The sequence below is a fragment of the Megalobrama amblycephala genome, linkage group LG12 (assembly GCF_018812025.1).
Source record: "Megalobrama amblycephala isolate DHTTF-2021 linkage group LG12, ASM1881202v1, whole genome shotgun sequence".
NCBI classification, from domain to species: Eukaryota; Metazoa; Chordata; class Actinopteri; order Cypriniformes; family Xenocyprididae; genus Megalobrama; species Megalobrama amblycephala.
In genome coordinates, this window is record NC_063055.1 from 10297734 (window position 1) to 10320861 (window position 23128).

Sequence of the window (23128 nt, forward strand, 5' to 3'; positions counted from 1 at the left end):
ATATTTGAACACATTTATAATTTTAATATCATATCATTATTATTGTAATAATAATACAACCACCCATACACATTCTTGTCCCACCCACTTGTAAAACAAAGTTACGCCACTACCCCAGTTGAATATGCATAAGGCACGATTAGCATAATGATATGTCGCCGAAACAGAGCTCTGTAATGCAATTGTTACTAGTAAGAATTGCTATGTAGAGCTCTGTAATTAAATTTGTACAGTAAGATTGCAATAAAGCTTCATTCTAATTGTTACTAGTAAGAACATAAGAGCCTGTACTTAATTCTTACTAGTAACAATTCAATTAGAGAGCTCTGTAATTCAATTATAGAGCTTTAATTCAATTGTACAGAACAATTGAATTAGAGAGCTCTATAATTTAATTATTACTAGTAAGAATTGCAATTAGAGAGCCGCAGGCATTAACCATATTATAACGCCTGGGGGATGCTGTGGATGATAAAAATCAGTTACAGGTTAACAACGACCGAGTCGGGAATCCATCTTAAATTTCTTCAGATTTGCGTGACATTACAGGTGGTGATAAATCATTAAATGTGCTAAATTATTCCCTCGGTGCTGCTGCTCAATATTCCCGATATGCTCAGTATTCTATAACGAGACAAAGGTGAGGCAAAAATGTGAGAAATTGAGCCATTTGACTGAAGGATCTTTCAATGTCTTTTGTCATGAATGCAGCATTATGGTAAATGGCAAGATCTCTATCCAGGGGGTGCCACTGTCAACATTAGGAGTACATTATGAATGTGTGTATGGGTGCATGTTTGTTTAGTGGGGTTGGGAAAGGTGAATTAATTCCTTTGCAGGTAATTATAACGTTGTCATTGTTTTCGTTTTTTACCGGGGAGTGAAGTCATGTCTGTAAAGGTCTCTGCTGATAATTTGCACGCTCCATAGACCTGCCAACCGGCCTGTAAAAAGTGGCATGTCACATTCTGGTAACCTCTTTGCCCCCAATCTTTGCACTACATGCCACGGCAAATACCCTTCCACTACTGGAGGCTGACACCCTCAACCCTCACGTGCCACACACACAAACTAACACACACCCTCCCAGTTCTACAACGTAATAACCTTTTAAAAGTCACACCATGTACAGTTTTTCCCTCAATTGTTTAAAATCCATTCTAATCTAGACTAACATCTTAAACCATTTTTTTAAAAAACTTCTTAATGCCAAGGACTTTCAAATATGATGATCCTCTTCCTAAAATATAAAGGCAGTTTATATTTTCAGACTCATTGATGTTGAGAGAAATCATTAAAACTTTATTTGAAAAATATTATTATTAATTCATTGTTAATTCATTTTTTATAGTGCTTTTCACAACAAATAATGGTCTCTCTGAAATCTTTTATATTTTCAGCAGACCCTAGTTTAAAAACCCCTGACTATATGCAAAGTTTTGTCATGAAACTCTAGATGGCACAGACTAACAGGTCCTTAACTTAATATGCTTGCAATCACATCATTCTCTACAGGGCACAAGTGATTGGTTCATGCTGTATCAGTAGCCAATTAGCTGGCTGCTCAACCTTCAAATACTTGGTCAGCATTTGCTGTAGCAGTTGCAGCACGCGTTCAAAAACCCTCCACCTTCCCCAGCTCCACCTGTATAGATCTGCTATGGGTAATTCACATATGCTATATTGTACAGCAACAGCAAGTCTTACTTGCTCACAGCAGCGTGTCGTGTATTTATCGGCAGTAGCAAGTCCTGTACTTGTTCTGCCGCAGCATTAACAACAGCCACCAACCACCAAGACCAAACATATCAACACTGTCATATCCATTACCATATCTAACTCTAACTATGCAACTGCAAAGCATTTTTACTGTATTTTTTCCTGGTGGCAAGATCTTTTCCTCAAATGATATTGTAAACACAAAACCAAAATTGTATATTCAGTAAATGTTTGAAAAATTGGATTGGATTATTTTTTTTATCTGTACACAGCAATTTATGACGATTACAGTAGCACTGTTTCAAAGTTTAATAAATGATATATAATCATATAAAATTACAATTATTACAATATGTTACAACATATTACAACATATGTTGTTTAATATCATTAATACAATACATTTGTTATAATGAAATATAATTTCTTATAGAATGTGCTATATGTTTCTTAGCAATTGAGAAAAATGCTAATCTATCTTCCTCTGTTTGAGTGTATGGCTGTATATGTGAAGGCCAAGCTTAAGAAACTGTCATTATAGTAAAACATGTCAAGAAACTGACTTGTGAGCACATTTAAAGTGGTTCTCACTGTCTTAAAGGCTTATAAATGTCTGCGTGTGTGCCCAGATGTGTACGACAAAGACTTTACAAATGATCTCCCACTGAAACGTGCAAACGGTTCCGGGTTTCTCCTACGATTCTTCCCATCCAGAGTGGCAGGTTCCTTATTGTTAGCTTGTGTTTTGCACACACCTAATAAACAGCACAGCCCACAATCAGCTTTAACCTGTCGCTACTTCACGGCACAGATGTTTTAAGTGATGGGGAAAAAATGCTGTTTCAAGGAGAGAGGCCTCACAGGTAAGTTATGACTCTTTCCAGCAAGCTGTAAATTGCCTTTTTTGTTGTTTCTATCTTTTCTCTGTCACTAAGGGAAAATAATCTGCAGGGCTGTGGAGTAATTCTACATGGATGGGTTTCTTATTACCGCGACTAGAGCGGCTGGGCCTTGGAGATGACAGCCCAGTGAGGCAGCAGGCGAGCGGAGAGAAACAGTGAAAGCGATGAGGCATCAGTCAGCAGCTTTACTGCTCGCTCTGAGATAAACACCCAACAAATAAATAAATTAATGCAAGAGAGGCCTGTAAATATGAGCGTCTAGCAGCTGGGTGCATGACAGAGTGATACAGGGGTGAAACGCTCACACATATGTGCACACACACACACACACACACACACACACACACACACAGAGACACAAGCTCATAGTTCAGCGAACTCTTTTCCTATCACTAGAGGGCACTTAAGCTACACACATCTTGGGTTTGCACAAAGACACCTTTTAGTCATGGAATTCACTCCTTTATGTAGAGCAGCTTTCAACTTTAGATTTAGATATTAATCTGCACAGAGCACCCCAAAAAAATCATCCACTGTTTCCCAAAAGCTCTCCGGCTCTGTATTGTTGTAGACAGTATTATCTTTCCAAAAAGGTGTTGCTAAACCCTATTTAAGGTCTTTCATCTTAGCCCCCTTAAAATCTGTGATTCACTTCATTAATCATTCATTAAAAGTACTCATTAAATATTATTTCTTTGTCTAGTCAGTGCTGGTTGCTTTGCAGTTGCTAGGCGGTTGCTAAGGTGTTCTGGGTAGTTGCTATGGCATTACCAAGCAGCTACTATGTGGTTGCTATGGTATTCTGGGTGGTTGACAGGGTGTTGTTAGGCTATTATTGGTGGTTTCTTAGGCATTGGTTGTTAAGGTGTTCTGGATGATTGCTATGCAGTTGCTGAGGTATTCTGAGTGGTTGCTAGGGCATTCTTGGTGGTTTCTTAGGCATTGGTTGTTAAGATGTTCTGGATGATTGCTATGTAGTTGCTGGGGTATTCTGGGTTGTTGCTAAAGTGTTGCTAGGGTATTCTTGGTGGTTTCTTAGGCATTGGTTGTGAATGTGTTCTGGATGATTGATATGCTTTTGCTGGGCTATTCTGGGTGGTTGCTAGGGCATTCTTGGTGGTTTCTTAAGAATTGGTTGTTAAGGTGTTCTGGATGATTGCTATGCAGTTGCTGGGGTATTCTGGGTGGTTACTAGGGTGTTGCTAGGGCATTCTTGTTTCTTAGGCGGCATTGGTTGTTAAGGTGTTCTGGATGATTGCTATGTAGTTGCTGGGGTATTCTGGGTTGTTGCTAAAGTGTTGCTAGGGTATTCTTGGTGGTTTCTTAGGCATTGGTTGTTAAGGTGTTCTGGATGATTGCTATGCAGTTGCTGAGGTATTCTGGGTGGTTGCTAGGGCATTCTTGGTGGTTTCTTAAGAATTGGTTGTTAAGGTGTTCTGGATGATTGCTATGCAGTTGCTGGGGTATTCTGGGTGGTTACTAGGGTGTTGCTAGGGCATTCTTGTTTCTTAGGCGGCATTGGTTGTTAAGGTGTTCTGGATGATTGCTATGTAGTTGCTGGGGTATTCTGGGTTGTTGCTAAAGTGTTGCTAGGGTATTCTTGGTGGTTTCTTAGGCATTGGTTGTTAAGGTGTTCTGGATGATTGCTATGCAGTTGCTGAGGTATTCTGGGTGGTTGCTAGGGCATTCTTGGTGGTTTCTTAAGAATTGGTTGTTAAGGTGTTCTGGATGATTGCTATGCAGTTGCTGGGGTACTGGGTGGTTACTAGGGTGTTGCTAGTTGTTTGTTACAGAGTGCTGGGTGGTTGCTATGCAATTTCTAGGGTATTTTTTGATGGTTGCTAGGCAGTTGCTAAGGTGTTCTGGGTAGTTGCTAAGCAAATGCTAATGTTTTTAGGGTGGTTGCTAGGGTATTCAGAATAGTCGCTAGGCAGTTGCTAAGGTGTCCTGGGTGGTTGCTATGGCAGTTACTATGAGGTTGCTAGGCATTGATAGGGCATTGCTAAGGTGTTCCAATTAAAGGAAAAATATTCCTTAAATGAGTCCACCTGGGACTAAAATCCTAGAATTGCCCCTAATCTTACTAATGGATTGTACACTTGCTGGTGTTTGCTCAGAATTAGGTTGTAAAGCAGGAGAAACCTTAACCCTTAGGGCACTGATCTCCCACTGAAACATATGTATTATGTTCTTACAAACACACAAATACTCACATGTTCACTCTCACACAACATCCTCATCGACACAACTTGGCAAGTCGACGTCTCTCCTGTGTCTAACAGCCAACCAGGTCAAAGCCTCGCTCTCTGATAATGATTCCCAGAATAATTAAGAGATCAATGAGTGAGCATTGCTCCCGGTAAATAAGGAGATGGAGTTGTACGACCGGCATGCAGCTTAAACGCAGGGAAGAGAGCCGAGCTTCAATAGAGTGACATTATCACCCCAGCCTTCATTATCGAACCGTGACACAACCCAGTATGTCGCTCGGTGCACCTACATTGGAGAGATAATTTCAGAAAGTAAGACAGCAGCACAAGTCATTGGCTTTTGTCTACAGAGCTGCAGCATCGATTCGAGAAAATCGGGTCTTTACACCAGCCATATGTTCCTCATGAGGGGGAAAATTCAATGAGAGTGGAGTTCTTGATCGCTCTAGTTGGAGCAAGACTCTTTAGGGAAGATACGTAGTGACCGGGCTGTTTGCTTGTCACTGAAAAAACCAACTCACAAACAACTTATAACCAACAGGATCCAGCTCCTCTTCAATATCTCTCTGTCAATAATACGACCTGTGGTTCCTGTATCTAAACACCCAAAACTTAATCAGTTCACTATGAGACAGAACAAATTTGTAGAGACAAAACAAAATGAGAAATTCGTCCTTCATCTGTTCATTTTATCTTCCCTTCCTCTTTCAGACAGCAGGAGGCTTCAGGGTCAGAGATACCCGAGGAGAACAGAGAGAAACAGAAGTGTCCAAGGTCTATAAAAACTGGAGAAAGCTATTTCTTAGCATTCCCATTCATCTCGATGCACACTGTCCCAAATCCTTCACTGGGGACTATTTTGAGATGTGACGTGAAAGGTAGCAGACAGGGCAAAATATACGTCTGTGCTTTGCTAAGACTCCATTAAAAATATAAATAAATAATTAAACAAATATATGTACAATACCAATATTTTTGAACGTTAATGCTCTTAATGCTCACCAAGGATGCATTTATTTGATCAAAAGCAGTAATATACTAAAATATTACTGCAATTTAAAATAACTGTTTTCTACTGTAATGTATGTATTTTATTCCTGCAATGGCAAAGCTGAATTTTCAGCATCATTACTCCAGTCTTCAGTGTCACATGATCCTTCAGAAATCATTCTAATATGCTGATTTGGTACTCAGAAAACATTTCTTATAATCAATGTTGAAAACAGTTGAGCTGCTTAATATTTTGTGGAAACCATGATACATTTCCTTAATGATTCTTTGATTAATATAAGGTTCAAAAGAACAGCATTTATTTTAAACATTATAAATGTCTTTCTAGTCTCTTTTGATCAATTTAAATGCATTCAAATTTTGAATGGTACACACAAAAATACCTATATAATGAAAGGATACAGCCATCCTCAGTGTACGGCACAGGTGAGGTGCTTCCTGCTGTCAGGTAGCTGTAGAAGGAGACCTCCAGCGTGTAGCAGTATGACGTGTCGTCCAGCAGACCACCCAGGAAGCGCCGACCGGTGCCGGCCTTGACCAGATCCCGGTTAAACGTTGTACTGGACTGGAGAGGACACACAGAGACACAACACAACAGAATGATTAATAACAGTAAAATAGAATAGAGATGAACATTAAGACACACTTGGGAGCAGGGATGATTTTTAAATTTTTTTTTTAGCTTTTTTTGAGTAGGGAAACCATAAAAATACAGAGCTATGATTGGCTGATTAAAGGCACCTTTTAAAGGCACAGTAAGTAAGTTTCACCGCTAGAGGTCGCTTATTCAAAAACAAAGGTGTAGTTTGATGATGCCGTGAATGAGTGTGGAATCATGGGAGTTGTCATCTTCACCTCCACAGCCGATGGAAAGCAATCCGATGGGACTCGGGCAGAAATCATGTTCATGGATGAGCTAATGTATTAAAGTTTTATGAACGTTACTGTGGTATGAAGCAGGTTGGGGCCGAGAGCCTGCATTTTTCGTTGCTGTTTTCATTATGCTTATGTCGTGAGTGCTGAATCACTACTGATACAGGCTGCTAGATCGATATTAGAATATCATTAATAAAAGCTGGATGACTTGTGCTGCTAAATGGCATGCAATCAATTTTAAAATATATTGTATGGTGGAGAAAATGCTTCATTACTGTTACTACAAATAAAGCTCTTTCTGATTATACTATCTTAGCCACAAAATAGTGTGTCTGAGGCATGGTACAAACATGTTAGTTGTGGTGAATCAAGAAAACAAGAGAGTCAAACAATAAGACTAGCCTTGTTGAGCTCTACAATGATTAGTTTCGTGTATCCAAATGTATCCAAACAGTTGCGCACCTGTCTAGTAAAACGCATAATATATTATAGTTGGTGTTTCCATGGTTTCTACAGAAGTAAAACCGTAAATCAAAGGTAACGCGGATATGACGTCATTGACAGGTGACACAATGACACGGGATGTTACACTGGTTAAAATGTCTGATTTCGCTGGATTTAAACATTGTGGAAAACATTTGGGATAATTTAAGTATATAAGTCAACAAAATATATAACATTGTTCTAGTGGTTTTTGGATATTTTAATCAAAAAATCGTATATTTTGTGCCTTTAATGCCCGCCTATCTGTATGAATTGGTCAAACTAGTGAAAATCAATGGAGTAAACAACTCGCCTACTCAGAAATCACCATGTTTGATCTTGTTTGAATATAAATGAACTTGAAATTGCTTGGGAAAAAAATGATCTGTGAGTGAGCGTTTTTTTAGAGAGCACTCAGCTTGGTTAAATTAAAAGGGCATCTCCTCCATACCTGCAATGATTACGAAACCTGCTGTGTTTACCAAGGATTTGTTGACTAATGGTCCAAAAAGAAGGTGACTATAAATAATACATGAACAAGTCAGTATTAACAAATAAAAGCACAAAATAGGCTTCTTACTCTATTTATTTATTAAATAACTGAACGCTATTTCAGTATCAAAGGCTATGTTCATAGCAAGAACACAGTGGAATCAATCAATAAATGAATAATTAACTTCAAAACTTATTTAATATAATCAAAATCAAAGCGAATTAACATCAAATATAAAAAATAAAATATTACAGTAAAAATAATATAAAAGAATACTGAATTTATTAAAAAAAAAAGTGTTGATGGTCCCATCTGTGGTGTTATATTGCACTAAAAAAAACAACCCCAAAGAAGGGACTTCATTATTTCCTCATTTCATAAGACCACAACCACACTAAGCAGCTTTTGGGGAATGACAAAAAATAAAAAAACAGCACAATAATTAGCCTGAAAAGATTCCCCACAAAACCTATTTTATTGTACACTAGGCTCAGAGTTGCCACAAGGAGGAAACTATTGATTGGATTTAGGAAACTAATTATGGATCGCATCGGATTGGCCTGATAATTTATGCCACTTTGCCCATTACAAAAGTACTTAAGTATGCTGGCAACTTTTCCCTGCTCTCCACTTTTCCTGCAGTTGTGTGCTTGCTTACACTGCACTCTCTGCGTCTTTCCATGGCTCAGCTATAATGGCTGGTAAATGTTTGCTTTTGCCCAAGAAAGGTGACTGATCTAGTGTCAGTGTGACGTGTAGCTGGTGGCTAAGCACAGTTAAGACATGACTCTCTCCAGAGGCAGCTCTCCCTCAATATGCCGGATGAACTTTGGGATGGCTGTGTGCTGAATAGGCAGAGAGAGAGGGCAACATGCCAGCTGGAGACCTGCCCTCTATGCCCTCTTGTCACCACACACACACACACACATACACAAAACAAACACATAACAATGCTTCAGAGAGCTTAGCTTCAAAACACACATGATGCATTAGAACCACAAAGACAGAGCTTACCCTTAAACTGAGCACACACACACGCACAAAACACAAACAGCGTTTATAGACAATCATAAATAATGTGGTGACATTTTTTCTGCAAGGCAGAGAATAGTCATGGGCTGTGAAAAGCGGCTCTTTGTGTAAGTATGAGAGAAGTCTGCGAGATCTAGATGGGTGACTGGGCAGAAAAGGTTAGTCCTTTGCCCATATTCTGCTGGCTGAGCTACTGAAATGTCACACTTCCTGCATGCTGAAGGTCACTGTTGCAGGCTGGAGGAACTGCATGCTGACAAAGAGAGCGACACAGAGCATTAGGGGCCGCAGGGAGGGGAGAGGGGGACCTCCACAATGGGACCGTCGCTGGAGTTAAACTGTAGGTAAGCAAAATACAGCGCTGTGTTGAGGTCACACACACAACTCCGCCCTTCAGGAAACAAGCACATCCATCTGTCCATCCATCCACTTGTCTATCCATTCATCCATTTAGCAACTTTCTGTCCATACATTTATCTGTCTATCCATCCAATCTACATCCCTGTCTATCTGTCTCTCTATCTACACATATTTCCATACATCCATCCATCCATCCGTTTTTCTGACAATCAATCTACCCATTTACCTATCTACACATTATCTACCCATATTTCCATCCATCCCTCCAGCCACCTACCTATCCATCTACATATCTACCCATTTATTTACCCGTATTTCCATCCATCCATCCATCCACCTGTCCATCCATCCATCCATTTTCTGTTCATTAATTTATCCATACATTATAAAAGCCTGATATAGTTTAAGCAAAATCGAAGAACGGACTTAATGTGACATAATTTCAAACAAAATTCAAAATTCAAACAAAATTCGAATTCATTTCAGGAGTTTAAAACAGCTTGCCAAAGCGAACTTTCCAGAAAAGTTTGTTCTGGCTGGTAAATGTCTTCAAACTACCAGAAATGTGACCAGTATATAGGGCCTTAAAGGTGCCCAAGAATGCTTTTTCACAAGATGTAATATAAGTCTAAGTTGTCTCCTGAATGTGTCTGTGAAGTTTCAGCTCAAAATACCCCATAGATTTTTTTAAATTAATTTTTTTAACTGCCAATTTTGGGGCATCATTAACAATGCACTGATTTACACTCGGCGCCGCCCCTGACTGCAAGTGTTTAAAAAATGAAAATAGCGACGGCTCTTGTCTCCGTGAATACAGTAAGAAACTATGGTAACTTTAACCTCATTTAACAGTACATTAGCAACATGCTAACGAAACATTTAGAAAGACAATTTACAAATATCAGTAAAAATATCATGCTATCATGGATTATGTCAGTTATTATTGCTCCATCTGCCATTTTTCTCTGTTGTTCTTGCTTACCTAGTCTGATGATTCGGCTGTGTGCAGCTCCAGACGTTAACTGGCTGCCCTTGTGTAATCCCTTTCATAATGTTGGGAACATGGGCTGGCATTATGCAAATATTGGGGCGTACACCCCGACTGTTACGTAACAGTCGGTGTTATGTTGAGATTCGCCTGTTCTTCGGAGGTCGTTTAAACAAATGAGATTTATATAAGAAGGAGGAAACAATGGGGTTTGAGACTCACTGTATGTCTTTTCCATGTACTGAACTCTTGTTATTTAACTATGCCAAGGTAAATTCAATTTTTGAATCTAGGGCACCTTTAAGTCTATCTATCCATTTATTTATTGATCCATCCAACCAACCATAAAACATCCATACATTTACCTATTCATTATCAACCAATCCAACTTCTATCCATTCTTCAATATTTGAATTTATCAATCTATCAAATTATCAATCTGTTCATCCTTCTGTCCATTATTTATCCATACATCTAATCATTACCTATCATCTAAGAGTTTATCTATCAATCTACTAACAATTTTTACATTTTGCTTCCATCCATCTTAATCAAAACATCATAATCATAAGGATGAGATCCTCTGGAAACTATAATGGAACCAAATGAAAAGAGGAACAAGAAAGAAGAATGGTGAAAGAGTGGAAGGGGTGCAATGAGCTGGAAGACACATCCATCCGAACAATCCCTCTGAATACAGACGAAAAATAAACCAGAAGTAAATTTGTAAACAAACAAAGCAAATAAAGAACAACCAATCTTTTTGATTCACGCCATCCCATTTTAACATTGAAAACGGTCTGGAAATTACCAATTAATATATCTGTCAAGTGAAAAAATGAGAAGGGGTTGAGATATAGAGGATTCTGTCTGTGCCGACGAGCAGACGGAATAATATCTCTCCAGCTCTGTGTTATGAAGGCACTGGGTGCACGGATGGTTCATGCATCTTTTCAGACATATATAAGCGTGTCTTCATCAGCAAGCGGTTCCCGGCTCATCCAAAAGAGCTTCACCGTGGCAAATGGTTAAAGTGTCTCTGCTCCTCTCATATAGACACCTCATCAGCAATATTGAGTCTGGTTATTGTCTTGCTCTGCAGAATTGAAAAGGTTACTTGCCACCCCTGAAAAAATAGCTTGTGTTGATGCGCCTCATCTTGGAAACAAAAAATTTGCTAATTTATGGGGTGTATTGAATTTTTGAAGAAAATACCAATAACGCTTTTCCATGCACTGTTTGCTAATGAGTATAGAGCTAAGAGTGAAAAGGCTGACGGAGATGAAATTCAGCCAATGATTTTCTTTTGCTGAAGAAAAAAGGAACCTATCAGTGTAATGGTAGAGATAAACTGTCATCTGGTAACGTCATGCGCAACATTATGCTTCCATTCCTAATTTTTATCTACATGCAGTCACACATAATGCAATAATAACATATTAACATTTTATGAGATATTTCACACTGTATTCTTCAGAAATGGGAGAGCCATAGCCAAGCAGTTAGCGCAGATGCTCCAACACATTAAAGGGACAGTTCAGCCAAAAATGAAAATTCTGTCATCATTTAGCCTCTTGTTATTCCAAACTTGTCTGACTTTCTTACTTCTGTGGAACACAAGATGTAATATTTTAAAGAATGTTGGGGTTCAAAACAACATTGTGAGCCACTGACTGAATGTAGAAAAAAAAAAAGTTCTATGTGTTCCACAAAAGAAATATAGTCACACATTTGAACCAACATGAGCAAATGATGACAGAATTCGACCTAATCCTTTAAGCCAAGATGCTTATGTAGGCAAAATGTACAAATACTGTAGGTACACACGTAAAAGTAACAAAAAGGACAAAAGTAAAATAGGTGTAAATATTACTTAAGACTAAAAAAAGCAGTTGTAACTGCTGTTACAGCAGTTTGAGGGCCCAAAAAAGCACTAAAAGGTACCATGATAATACCCATGAGACTCACAAGAGAGAAGTCAGGCGCGTTTTGGCACAAGAGTCGGGGAAAGACAGCCTGTCTCTGCACTCTCTCCTCTTCCTCAAAGACGTTACCATACATGAAGCCATTCATCATGGTGGAGTGGGCGTGCACGTCAATGTAGAACTCCAAACTCACTTTCTGTAAATCAGACAGAGAGAGACACAATGATTGAGAGAGACCAGACAGACAGGTGGAAACAGAGAACACACTGTGAATATTTAAAATAAATAAATAAAACTCAACAAAAAGAAAAATAATCTTCACAAAAAGTAGTAATTTTTTGAAGGTAAATTCATATGTACATTCATATTCATAACATACACTACAGTTCAAAAGGTTGGAGCCAGTAAGGCATTTTTTCTTCCTATTGTTAATAAATGCTGAGCTTTTGAGCATAACATTCTATTCAAAGAATCCTGAAAAAACAATGCATCAGTGTCCATAAAAAAAATAATAAAATTAAGTAATGGCTGCTGAAATTTCAGCTTAGCCATTACGGGAATAAATTACATTTAAAAATATATTAAACTTGGAACCTATGGAAGCTTGTTTCCGCCATGAAATAAAACAATTGAAAAGATAATTGACTTTTTATCTCACAATTCTGACTATTTTTCTCAAAATTGATCGTTTGTGAAGACCCGCCCCCTTTAGGTACTGTTGCTATGTCCGTCAAGCCATGCCGCTCTCATGCCACACATTATGTTCTCATGCAGTGAAAAATACATCGTGGAGCAAAGATGACACTGACAACGCGTCGACAGACAAGGCAGAGCAGGTTATTTTTGATATGAAACAAAGTCTCAAATTTTGTTATTTTTAAAGAAATTTAAACAATAATACCATTTTGTGGCTCTTTAATGTGTCGTGACAGATTGCCGTAGCACCTCAGTTCAAGCAGCTCATGCACAGATCACCTCTTCCGACTAGTTCATTTATAGCATCAAATAAACATGAACGAACATCAGAAATGTTGTTTTAACCGCGGAAAGGCGTAAGTACAGACCATTTCTCAAGTTGAAGTCCACAACGTTTAATCTACTAACTCCCCTGACTGCTTTGTCGGACATAACGGCGGATTCGGCGTTATGATTGGTTAGATCGCCTGTCAATCAAACTCCAGACGAAGGGTCAATTGCGACTTAAAGGTGCCCTAGAATCAAAATTTGAATTTACCTCGGCATAGTTAAATAACAAGAGTTCAGTACATGGAAAAGACATACATTGAGTTTCAAACCCCATTGCTTCCTCCTTATGTAAATCTCATTTGTTTAAAAGACTTCCGGAAAACACGCAGATCTCAACATAACACTGACTGTTACATAACAGTCGGGATCATTAATATGTATGACCCCAATATTTGCATATATGCCAGCCCATGTTCAAGGCATTAGACAAGGAAAGGCAGTATTAATGGAGCAATAATGGAGCAATAATAACTGACATGATCCATGATAGCATGATATTTTTAGTGATATTTGTAAATTGTCTTTCTAAATGTTTCATTAGCATGTTGCTAATGTACTGTTAAATGTGATTAAAGTTACCATCGTTTCTTACTGTATTCACAGAGACAAGAGCCGTCGCTATTTTCATTTTTAAACACTTGCAGTCTGTATAATTCATAAACACAACTTCATTCTTTATAAATCTCTCCAACAGTGTAGCATTAGCCGTTAGCCACAGAGCACAGCCTCAAACTCATACAGAATCAAACGTAAACATCAAAATAAATACTTTACTCACATAATTCGAAGCATGCATACAGCATGCATGACGAACATCTTGTAAAGATCAATTTGAGGGTTATATTAGCTGTGTGAACTTTGTAAATGCACTGTAATATAGTCGAGAGTTCGTGTGGCAGGGAGCAGGTGAATTAAAGGGGCGGCGTGCTGCCAAAATCAGTGCATTGTTAATGATGCCCCAAAATAGGCAGTTAAAAAAATTAATTTAAAAAAATCTATGGGGTATTTTGAGCTGAAACTTCACAGACACATTCAGGAGACACCTTAGACTTATATTACATCTTGTGAAAAAGCATTCTTGGGCACCTGTAATATCACACAATTCTGACTTTATAACTCGCATTTGCGAGTTTATATCACACAATTCTGAGAAAAAAAGTCAGAATAGTGAGATAAAAATTCACTATTATTATTATTATTAGTTTTATTTTTTATTCAGTGGCAGAAACAAGCTTATTTTAGATTGTAATAATATTTCACAAAATTGCTGTTTTTACTGTATTTTTAATAAAAAAAAATGCAGACATGATAAGCAAAAGAGACTTCTTTCAGAAACATTAAAGGTAATTCTTGCCAACCCCAAATGGTACATAATGGTAGTGTAACTTCATATTTGGATACAAGAAAATTCTTAAAAACATCCTTATTTTGTGCACAAGAGAAGACAGAATGTCATACAGGTTTGGAATGACAAGATGGTGAGTAAATGTTCATTTTTGCAGTTAACACAGACAACGAGAGATTGACTGTCCATAGAAACACAGAGCAAGCAAACATCTTAAATATTAAACTATCAAACTATGCTGTGGTTTCACATCACCGATGCTCCGAGTGCAAAAATAAGCACAGCATTATTCATCACGGTCCTGTGAAAGAGCAACAACACTCCTGGGTGTTTTATAGAACAGCTGTCACAACTGCCATAGTTTAGAGGGATTAATTCATGTTCCTGAGTCAGCAAGCGAAGCAGGCACACCTCAACCGCAGGCCGGATTTCAGGCGTTTAATGCAGAATAAATGATTAATATGGACCGGGAAACACATACAATAATATTTGTCAGCAAAAAAAAAAAAACTCTCACTGAGCAGAAATTCAATTCAGAAACAAATGGCAAAGTGACACCAGAAACAAACATCTCAACAAAGAAGACCGAAAACGTGAATACACTTCCATGAAAACTGAATAAACAGACATAGAAAAATGTGAAGTGTTTACATCTTCAAAAAAGTGCTTCAATCCTTCAGATACGCCCCCCTCTCAATCCGCCCGCACGCCATTTTGGCTCTGTGTTGTCTCAGTTACAGTCTAACAGCACTGCAGTGCAGGAAACTGCCGCTCCATCATGGCTGCCACATCATTAAGCTAGCGCTTGGCAAGATGATGAGAGAGACACTTGTGTGTGGTTTTGTGTCGAGAGAGGATCACGCTGTCGAGCAGAATGAGGTGTCGCCACGAGGAGGGCTGCCGTTTGATGCGCCTCATCAGTGTGTGTGTGTGTGTGTGTGTGTTATTGTGTGTGGGTGAGAGAGAGAGTGAGTCACAGCACTTCAGTGACAAGGCATCAAAAGGAGCATCCTGCTACGCGTATCTATATGGCAACAAAGCAATGGCCATTTTGTTTGAGGCTGCCTATCTCTCTCAATCCGTTGTGTACATTGTAAGCATCTGATGCAGGCATAATAGGGCCCACTCCTCTACCCTTTGACCCCCTCCCGTACTCTCTCTATCTACAGCGAACCTTTTCTTTCTTCATTACACATTCCAAAGCGCACCTCGAATCCCGGGGGTCGTCGGGAGAGGGAGGTAAAGCAGAAGTAAGGAAGAGCAAGAGAGAGAGAAAGAGAAACATCAGGAGTCAAAGACCGAGAGGGAGAGAGAGAGAGAGAGAGAGATGCGAGTGGGGGGAGAGATCGGGCAGCACCCGGTGCTTGAAATTCCGCTCACAGCCAAAGCAATTTCCTAGTGAGCGCAGGGCTGTCAGGCCTCTGATGGCAGGCGGTGAAATATGGTGGCTGAGAGTGGGGCGGCTGCACGCATGCCAGTCTGATGGATGGAGCCTGCAAGGAAGAGGGAGAAACAACACATAGACAAAAAAAAAAAGAGAAGGAAGAGGGAGAACGAGAGAGAGAGAGAGAGAGAGAGAGAGAGAGGGGCACTGGTCACTGTTAAGGTAGCTCCATCAGCTCCTTCAAGGGGTTCCCAGTGAGCAACAGAGGTTGGTAACTGTCTAATCGCCCACATATTCACCATGCATTACAAAGTCAGGGTGGGGCCGCTGACTTTACTCATGCATACACGTTCACATACACATTTATGACCTTTTCTCTTGCTCAGAGAGATGCTTAAGATCACACTCTGTGTAATGGCACTGTATGCATGAAGTGCTGTGTTCCTCCAGTAAGGTCTGTTGGCTCATTTTGCACCGTTAGCAACATAATTAAGAGTGGAAATGAAATGGCCGCTGCTCCATTCTGCAAGAGCTGCTCTCTACCTCCGGGTAAGATGTAACCTTTCCACACTGATCTGGGACCAGGTGCCATCTGTCACAGTGCTGAGCTCATGAAAGACAGAAAAGTGAAGTGAAATAAAAAACAGAAGACTGTAATACTTGGGTGTTTCGTCTTATTTGGCACCTTTTAAACTCTCTAACTTAAAAAAAAAAAAAAAAAAAAGAAGCTATACGAGTGAAATATTTTGAATAATTAATCAAATTTCTAATACTTTGTTATGGTGTTTTCCCATGTTGTCATTAAGGAACTGGATTTTTTTGGTTAAATGGATTTCACCAAAGCCTAAGATGGAAGTGAATTAAAGGATAAAGGGGAAAAAAAAACTGATTAACAATTAAAAGAAAATTAAAATACACAAAAAATTATGAAATATATGGAATATTCCATATATGTCATTAAATCAGTGTTGTTATTGTTGAGAATAGTTTTCGGTAATTGAAATAAAGCAGGAATGAAATAAAATATAAATATTACATGGAAAACTAATCTGAAAAACATTGAAAACATAAAAAAATAATAGAAATAATTTTAATAAATTAAAAAATAAAAATAATAAAATGACAAACGCACATAAAATTTAAAAAACTTAAACTAAAATAAAAATGTAAAGTTAAAATAAAAAAAGTCATTCAAAACAATAATAATTACTTTAATATTATATAAATAATATTAAAATAACTCCAATAAGAAAACTAGAGAATATGACAAAATGGTGACATCTATATAAATAATTAACAAAAAAATGACAAATATTATTAAATGTTATATAATAAATAAAAAAACTAAAAAGAATAATAAAAAAAATATTTTTTTAAATTCACAGTCAAACCAAAAATTATTCAGACACTAGATATAATTTTTTATAGTTTTTTACTAGTGGGTGCAGGACACTAGAGTTCATTTATGTAAGTGAGGATCACAAAATAAAGTAAACTGTGACATATTATACCGAAAAATATACAAAATTTGGAAGCAAAAATTATTCAGACACTTTGACCTGACCATGTTTTGCTTAAGCGTTATCTGACATAATTAAGATTATTTTTTCTGATACAGTTTAACTCTGAGATCTTGTCATATTTTATTACAATTTTTTAAACTATAGTGAATAAACTGTATTAATGAATGAAATGTTCAAGGTGTCTGAATACATTTTGGTTTGACTGTATATGGATATAGAAAGACATGATGGGGACATGAAAAGGTACATCATAGTAGGAAATGACCCAACTGTTCCTGTGGTATTAAAATATCATCTTTCGAGGTGAAAATTATATCTGTCCTGAAATGCCGACTTGATTTTCCTTATGCAATATCAAGGTCATCCGTGAGAGAAAGTACAGTCCCCCTCTACAGCCCTCAATGTCAACAAACAGACAGCCAATCACATAGTCCTAATGTGCTGTCAATCAAAGGTGGACAATACTCCGCTAGCGTAATGCTGATTGATTGTTCAATTAGCATGCGTCTCTGACCTCCAGATTTGTTCATTTGAATTTGTAATTAAGCAATTAAGGGCAATTAAGAAATTAGGAATATGAAAATAGAGCATAATTTGAGTGTTGACGTGTTGAATATTCAAGTACATGTAAAAAAAAAAAGGAAGTTAATGCCCATCACACTTTTTGCAAGGCTGCATGTGAGGATAGCAGGCAAACGTCTATCTGCTCCTTTGAGTAGAAATGGAAGGTCAAAAGAATTTAGTCGGACGAGCACTTATCTAAGGAATAGTAATTAGTCTGGGCTGTTAAGGCCCATAAATGCTCTGCTTATCTGTATGAATTAAGAAATGGTGCTGATTTAAGCAGGATTAGAAGCTGATGCATTTAACCACAAAGCACTTAGCATCAGCAATACCTATGAAGAGAGGACGCAACAGATTCTGCTCGCTCAGAAGTTTGTACATCCTCTGCAGATGAGGGGAAAAGAAAGAGTCTGAGCGGTTTTTGATAATGCAAGACTTGAAATACAGTTGTGATGTGGAAAATGTTCTGATTGAGGTCAAAACACACAATTACATGCAAAGCGAAAGGAGAAAAGAAAAGATGGAAGGCGTCTGTGTGCATGATCTTTGAAAAGACAGCTCATCAGACAGAGTTCAGATTATATCTTGCTTTTCAGATGTTTTCCAGTGTGGAAAAATGGCAGCGTTCCATAGCGCAACAGTTTCCATCCTCCTTCATTCCTTCATTAGGGATGGTACACAGCTCTTCAGCTCAACACAGAAGTGACTTAAAATGTGTGCTGGGTAAAATACCTAAATATATATATATATATACATGTATGTGCTGTCAAATTGATTAATCACGATTAATCGCATCTAACATATAAGTTTGTTTACATAATATGTCTGTGTGTATGTGTGTGTGTGTGTATATATATATATATATATATATATATATATATATATATGTGTGTGTGTGTGTGTGTGTGTGTGTCTGTGTGTATATACTGTGTATATATATATATATATATATATATATATATATATATACATATATATATGTGTGTGTGTGTGTGTGTCTGTGTGTATATACTGTGTATATATATATATATATATATATATACTGTACACATTTATACATGTATTTATGTGTATACACACACACACACACACACACACACACATTATGTAAACAAACGTATATGTTAGATGCGATTAATCGTGATTAATCAATTTGACAGCACTTATATATAAATATATGTAAGTTACATATAATATGTATAAATATAATAATATATATATATACACAAACTTAATCGCAATTAAATGCTTATATATATATATATATATATATATATATATATATATATATATATATATATAAGCATTTATTACACACACACACACACACACACACACACACACACACACACACACACACAGTTCAAAAGTTTAGAGATAGTAAGATTTTTTTTTTAAAGAAATTATTACAGTTATTTAGCAAGGACACATTCAATTGATCATTTAATTGATCAAAAATGACAGAAAAGATTTTGTTACTAAAAATAAATTGTTCTTTTGAACTTTATTTATCAAAGAATCCTGAAAAAAAGTATCACAGTTTCCACCAAAATATTAAGCAACATTAATAATTATGAGAAATGTTTCAAACACACACGCACACAAAACAATATTTTCATATCCTGAAATGGCTAAAAATTTGGATTTTTCCAGTCAAAGGAACCATCATTTTGACCAAACAGCCCGTATTGCTAAATGGATTCAGAATGGAAAGGAAATACTGATGATGCAATAATACTCACTTATAATCATTTTTATATTGAGAGAGCGACTGTGGAACTAGCATGGTTTTAGGAAACATAATAGTCAAATAAAAAGCTTATTAAAATCATTACGATCATCATATCTATCCAAACCATCCATCTCCAATCAAACACCAGAAGCTCATCTGATGTGTTTCTGACTTGTCTTATAAAATACCCTTAAAAACATGAGAGAGACAGAGAAAGAAAGAGAGAAAAAGACAGATATTTCAGAGATTCACTGAATGAGAGATGATGGAAGGACAGAGGACAGGAAGTGATGATGGACGTAAATTGCCCGTAAATCTCGGCGATCGCTTAGAAAGGTGCGTCTGACACCAGAGGACGTCTCAACTCTTTCTTTATCCGTCTTTCTTTCTCTCTCGTTCTCTCGCAAGACTGCCTTCTGCCACTATCAGAACCGCACACAACGGATCATACACACGAGAGAAAAAGAAAAAGAAAAAAGAACAGCAACCACACAGAGAGGGGGGGGGTTCAAGGTGCAATATTCATCTGGCTAGCCTGACAGGATCTAATACATTTGTTTCAGACGGAAAATTAATTTTCTAATATTAAAAAGGTCAGAAATGAACCATGGCAATACCGGCCCTTTTGTCATCTTTAACAAATTATCCAAAATGCTGTTGTCAGATTGGTGGGGATATCTGGGCCATGATGAATGATCGAGGTAATCAGCCAATCAAAAAGAATCCCTCTCTCTCCGTGATAAATGGGCTGGAAAAGCAGCGTTTTACGTGGGAGATAGGTCCATTTGTTTCCTTATTCTTTCCCCTTCTCTTTCTCTTTCATTTTTCCAAAACAAATACTTGGTGCTCATGGACAGATTATATACACTTGCATCACTAACTTTGAGTCATTTTCTCACCTGACCAGTGCTCACTGGAGAGTGTAATATGGCGAATTGTTTCGGTTTTTAAAAACCACTCAGGTGACTTTAGTGCTCAAAGAGATGGATTGAACACAAAATCACATCAATGAGGTGTTCAAAGTGTACCTAAATATGGGCTTGTTTCTGGTACAAAACAACAACAAAAAACTGAAGTTTTCATTACCGCTGAAAAGGTTTAACAAAAATAGCTGTATCCTCAATGCAAATACAAAGTTGTTGCCAATTTCCTGCAGAAATGCAATAAACTTTATATTATTAACAGAGCAGTGCAATGTAATTGTCTGCCAGCACAGGTTAAAACAAATTTGGCTCAGTATGTGTAAGCCTACTGCAATGCAAGCTAGCATGTTAACCGAGAGAGGTTTGTGCAATTAAACGGTGAGTGTTGTAGATTAGCATGCATTAGCTTAGCATGGTCTATGTTAGCATACTGGGAACAGAGAACTGGTGTGTTGGCTTGGCGCTGAACTCTGCCTGCTGTTGAACGAGTCACAGCCTTGCAGACTAATTAGTATCAGTGCTACAGTGTGTGTGTGCAGTTGTATATGAGAGTGTGTCTGTATGAGATGCAGCGTTTCTTTTTTAACCTTCAAAAAATGATCTTCCAAACCTGTTAGCCATGTGTAAATACAGTTAACCCATAAAGGGATAGTTCACCCAAAAATGTTGTCATCATTTACTCACCCTCCAGTTGTTCCAAACCTGTATACATTTGTTTCTTTGTTCTGCTGTACACAAAGGAAGATATCTGGAATAATGTTTGTAACCAAGTAGATCTCGCCCCCCATAGACTACCATAGTAGGAAAAAAAAAAATACTATGGTGGTCAATGGGGGGCCGAGATCTGCTTGGTTACAAACATTCTTCCAAATATCTTCCTTTCCTTTTGGGTGAACTATCCCTTGAAACGCATACCTCAGGTCTTTATCGACCCGGGACATCATTTACTATCCTCCCCCGATTCATTTTTTAAAGTTAGACATGTACACAATTAAGTATTAATGTCACTGTCACTTGATGGTGGATCTGGTGAAGAAGTTGTCAGCGATCAAAATTTTGAAGACATTGAAAATGATAGTTTTGAGAATATGGTTGAGATTGTGAATCTAAGTCAGATTCTAAATGTAGTGGGGAAATAAGCTCTGACAATGATAGTGATGATGGTAAAAAAGCATCTGCTCAAAATGAACTCTTTTGCCAGTTCCAAAAGGTAAAAATTGCTTTATTTGACTCTTTTGTAATTGTTAATACAAAAGATATAGATCTGGGTCGAAAAAGACCCAAATATGTAATAATGATTGGCAAAACATCCATGCATTTAAGGGTTAAACCCCCCAATTTGACATTAAATTAACATAAAAAAAAAAAAAAAATCCAGAAAAAAAACTAAATTCATAAAAATAAATAAGCATGCAATTCAAAATAAAATCATGAAATAAAATCAAATAAAATTCTGTAGAACGGGTTATAATATACTGTTAAATATATTTTCTTTCTTTTTAATGGCCAGACATCTGACATGTTTAAAACTAGTTACTTTTCATTCTAATGTAATTTTGTGTAATATAATATTTTATCAAAAATATCTAATAGTTATCTCAACAAAAACAAGAAATTTTAGCCTCTGATGAGTTTACAAAAAAGTAATGGGGAACCAAAGTGTAGCATATTGGTGGAATGTGCCGGTGGGCATTGCCCCCCTGTCACTGGGCTGGCACAGAGATTGGCATCCCATAGCTTTGATCTGTTCTGTGTCTAATGTGATTAACCATAGAGAACGCAGCCAATGCCAGTCTGGCTCGAGATCTCGCATGGCATGAATATTTGTATTTGTCTGTGTTTGAGTTTGTGTATGTGTGAGTGTGCTTGTTTGCATTTGTATGTGTTTGTCAGTATAGCTGTGAGATGCTCAGTGTGGTGTTGGGGAGAGAAGCGTTTCCCCATCCTGATCTCTCCTCCTCTGTTGTGCATACTGGGAGGCATTTATCAGTCAAAAACCCTCCACACCACATTGTGAACAACAACAACAACAACCGCATAAGTAATCCAAAACTACATCCAAATCCAAACAGCCACAGAGACATTAGCACATCTCACAATAGCATACTTCTCAATCTCATTCTTAGAGTTTTTCTCTTGTTTTTCTCTCATTCTTAAATAACTCTCTTGATTATTACCACTTAGTGGGGTGCATCTTAAAATCAACTCTAAGATGGATACAAAAATCAATCACCCTTATCCTAAATAAAAATAATCATGTATGCTTGTGTGCCACAGTGGTTTAAACTGCATCACATTACTTAGATTCACTAATGTTTATATTTCATGTTAGACATATCTTAAAAGAAAAGGCCCATATATTGCTGTTAGATCACATCAAGCAAGCTCATACTAGGTAGTTGCTGGTGTTGTGTAGTTCTGAAATAGAAACCGAAAGTTGTAGATTTGAGCCTGAATCTACACTGCCACAGCTAAATCTACAGCACCATGGCAAAAGAAATCATATTTTACTTGAGTTTGCAGTCCAAATTAAATGTGATAAGATAACAAGAGCAAGTGCCATACAATAAAGACAAGAAAGGCAGGCCAAAAGCATTACTGTAGCACAAAAAAACATCACTGTGTTAACATC

At 37.5% G+C, this 23128-nt stretch overlaps 1 protein-coding gene across 2 annotated transcripts in view; it reads right to left on the reverse strand.

Moving 5' to 3' along the window:
- bend5 (BEN domain containing 5) overlaps positions 1–23128 on the reverse strand; it is a 408562-nt gene that overhangs the window by 17831 nt on the left and 367603 nt on the right. For both annotated transcript variants that reach the window (XM_048211503.1, XM_048211504.1), the window contains 2 exons: positions 12043–12195; positions 6245–6407 (listed from right to left, as the gene is read on the reverse strand). In XM_048211503.1, the coding sequence (XP_048067460.1) occupies positions 6245–6407; positions 12043–12195 (316 nt within the window). The remainder of the gene's footprint in view (positions 1–6244; positions 6408–12042; positions 12196–23128) is intronic.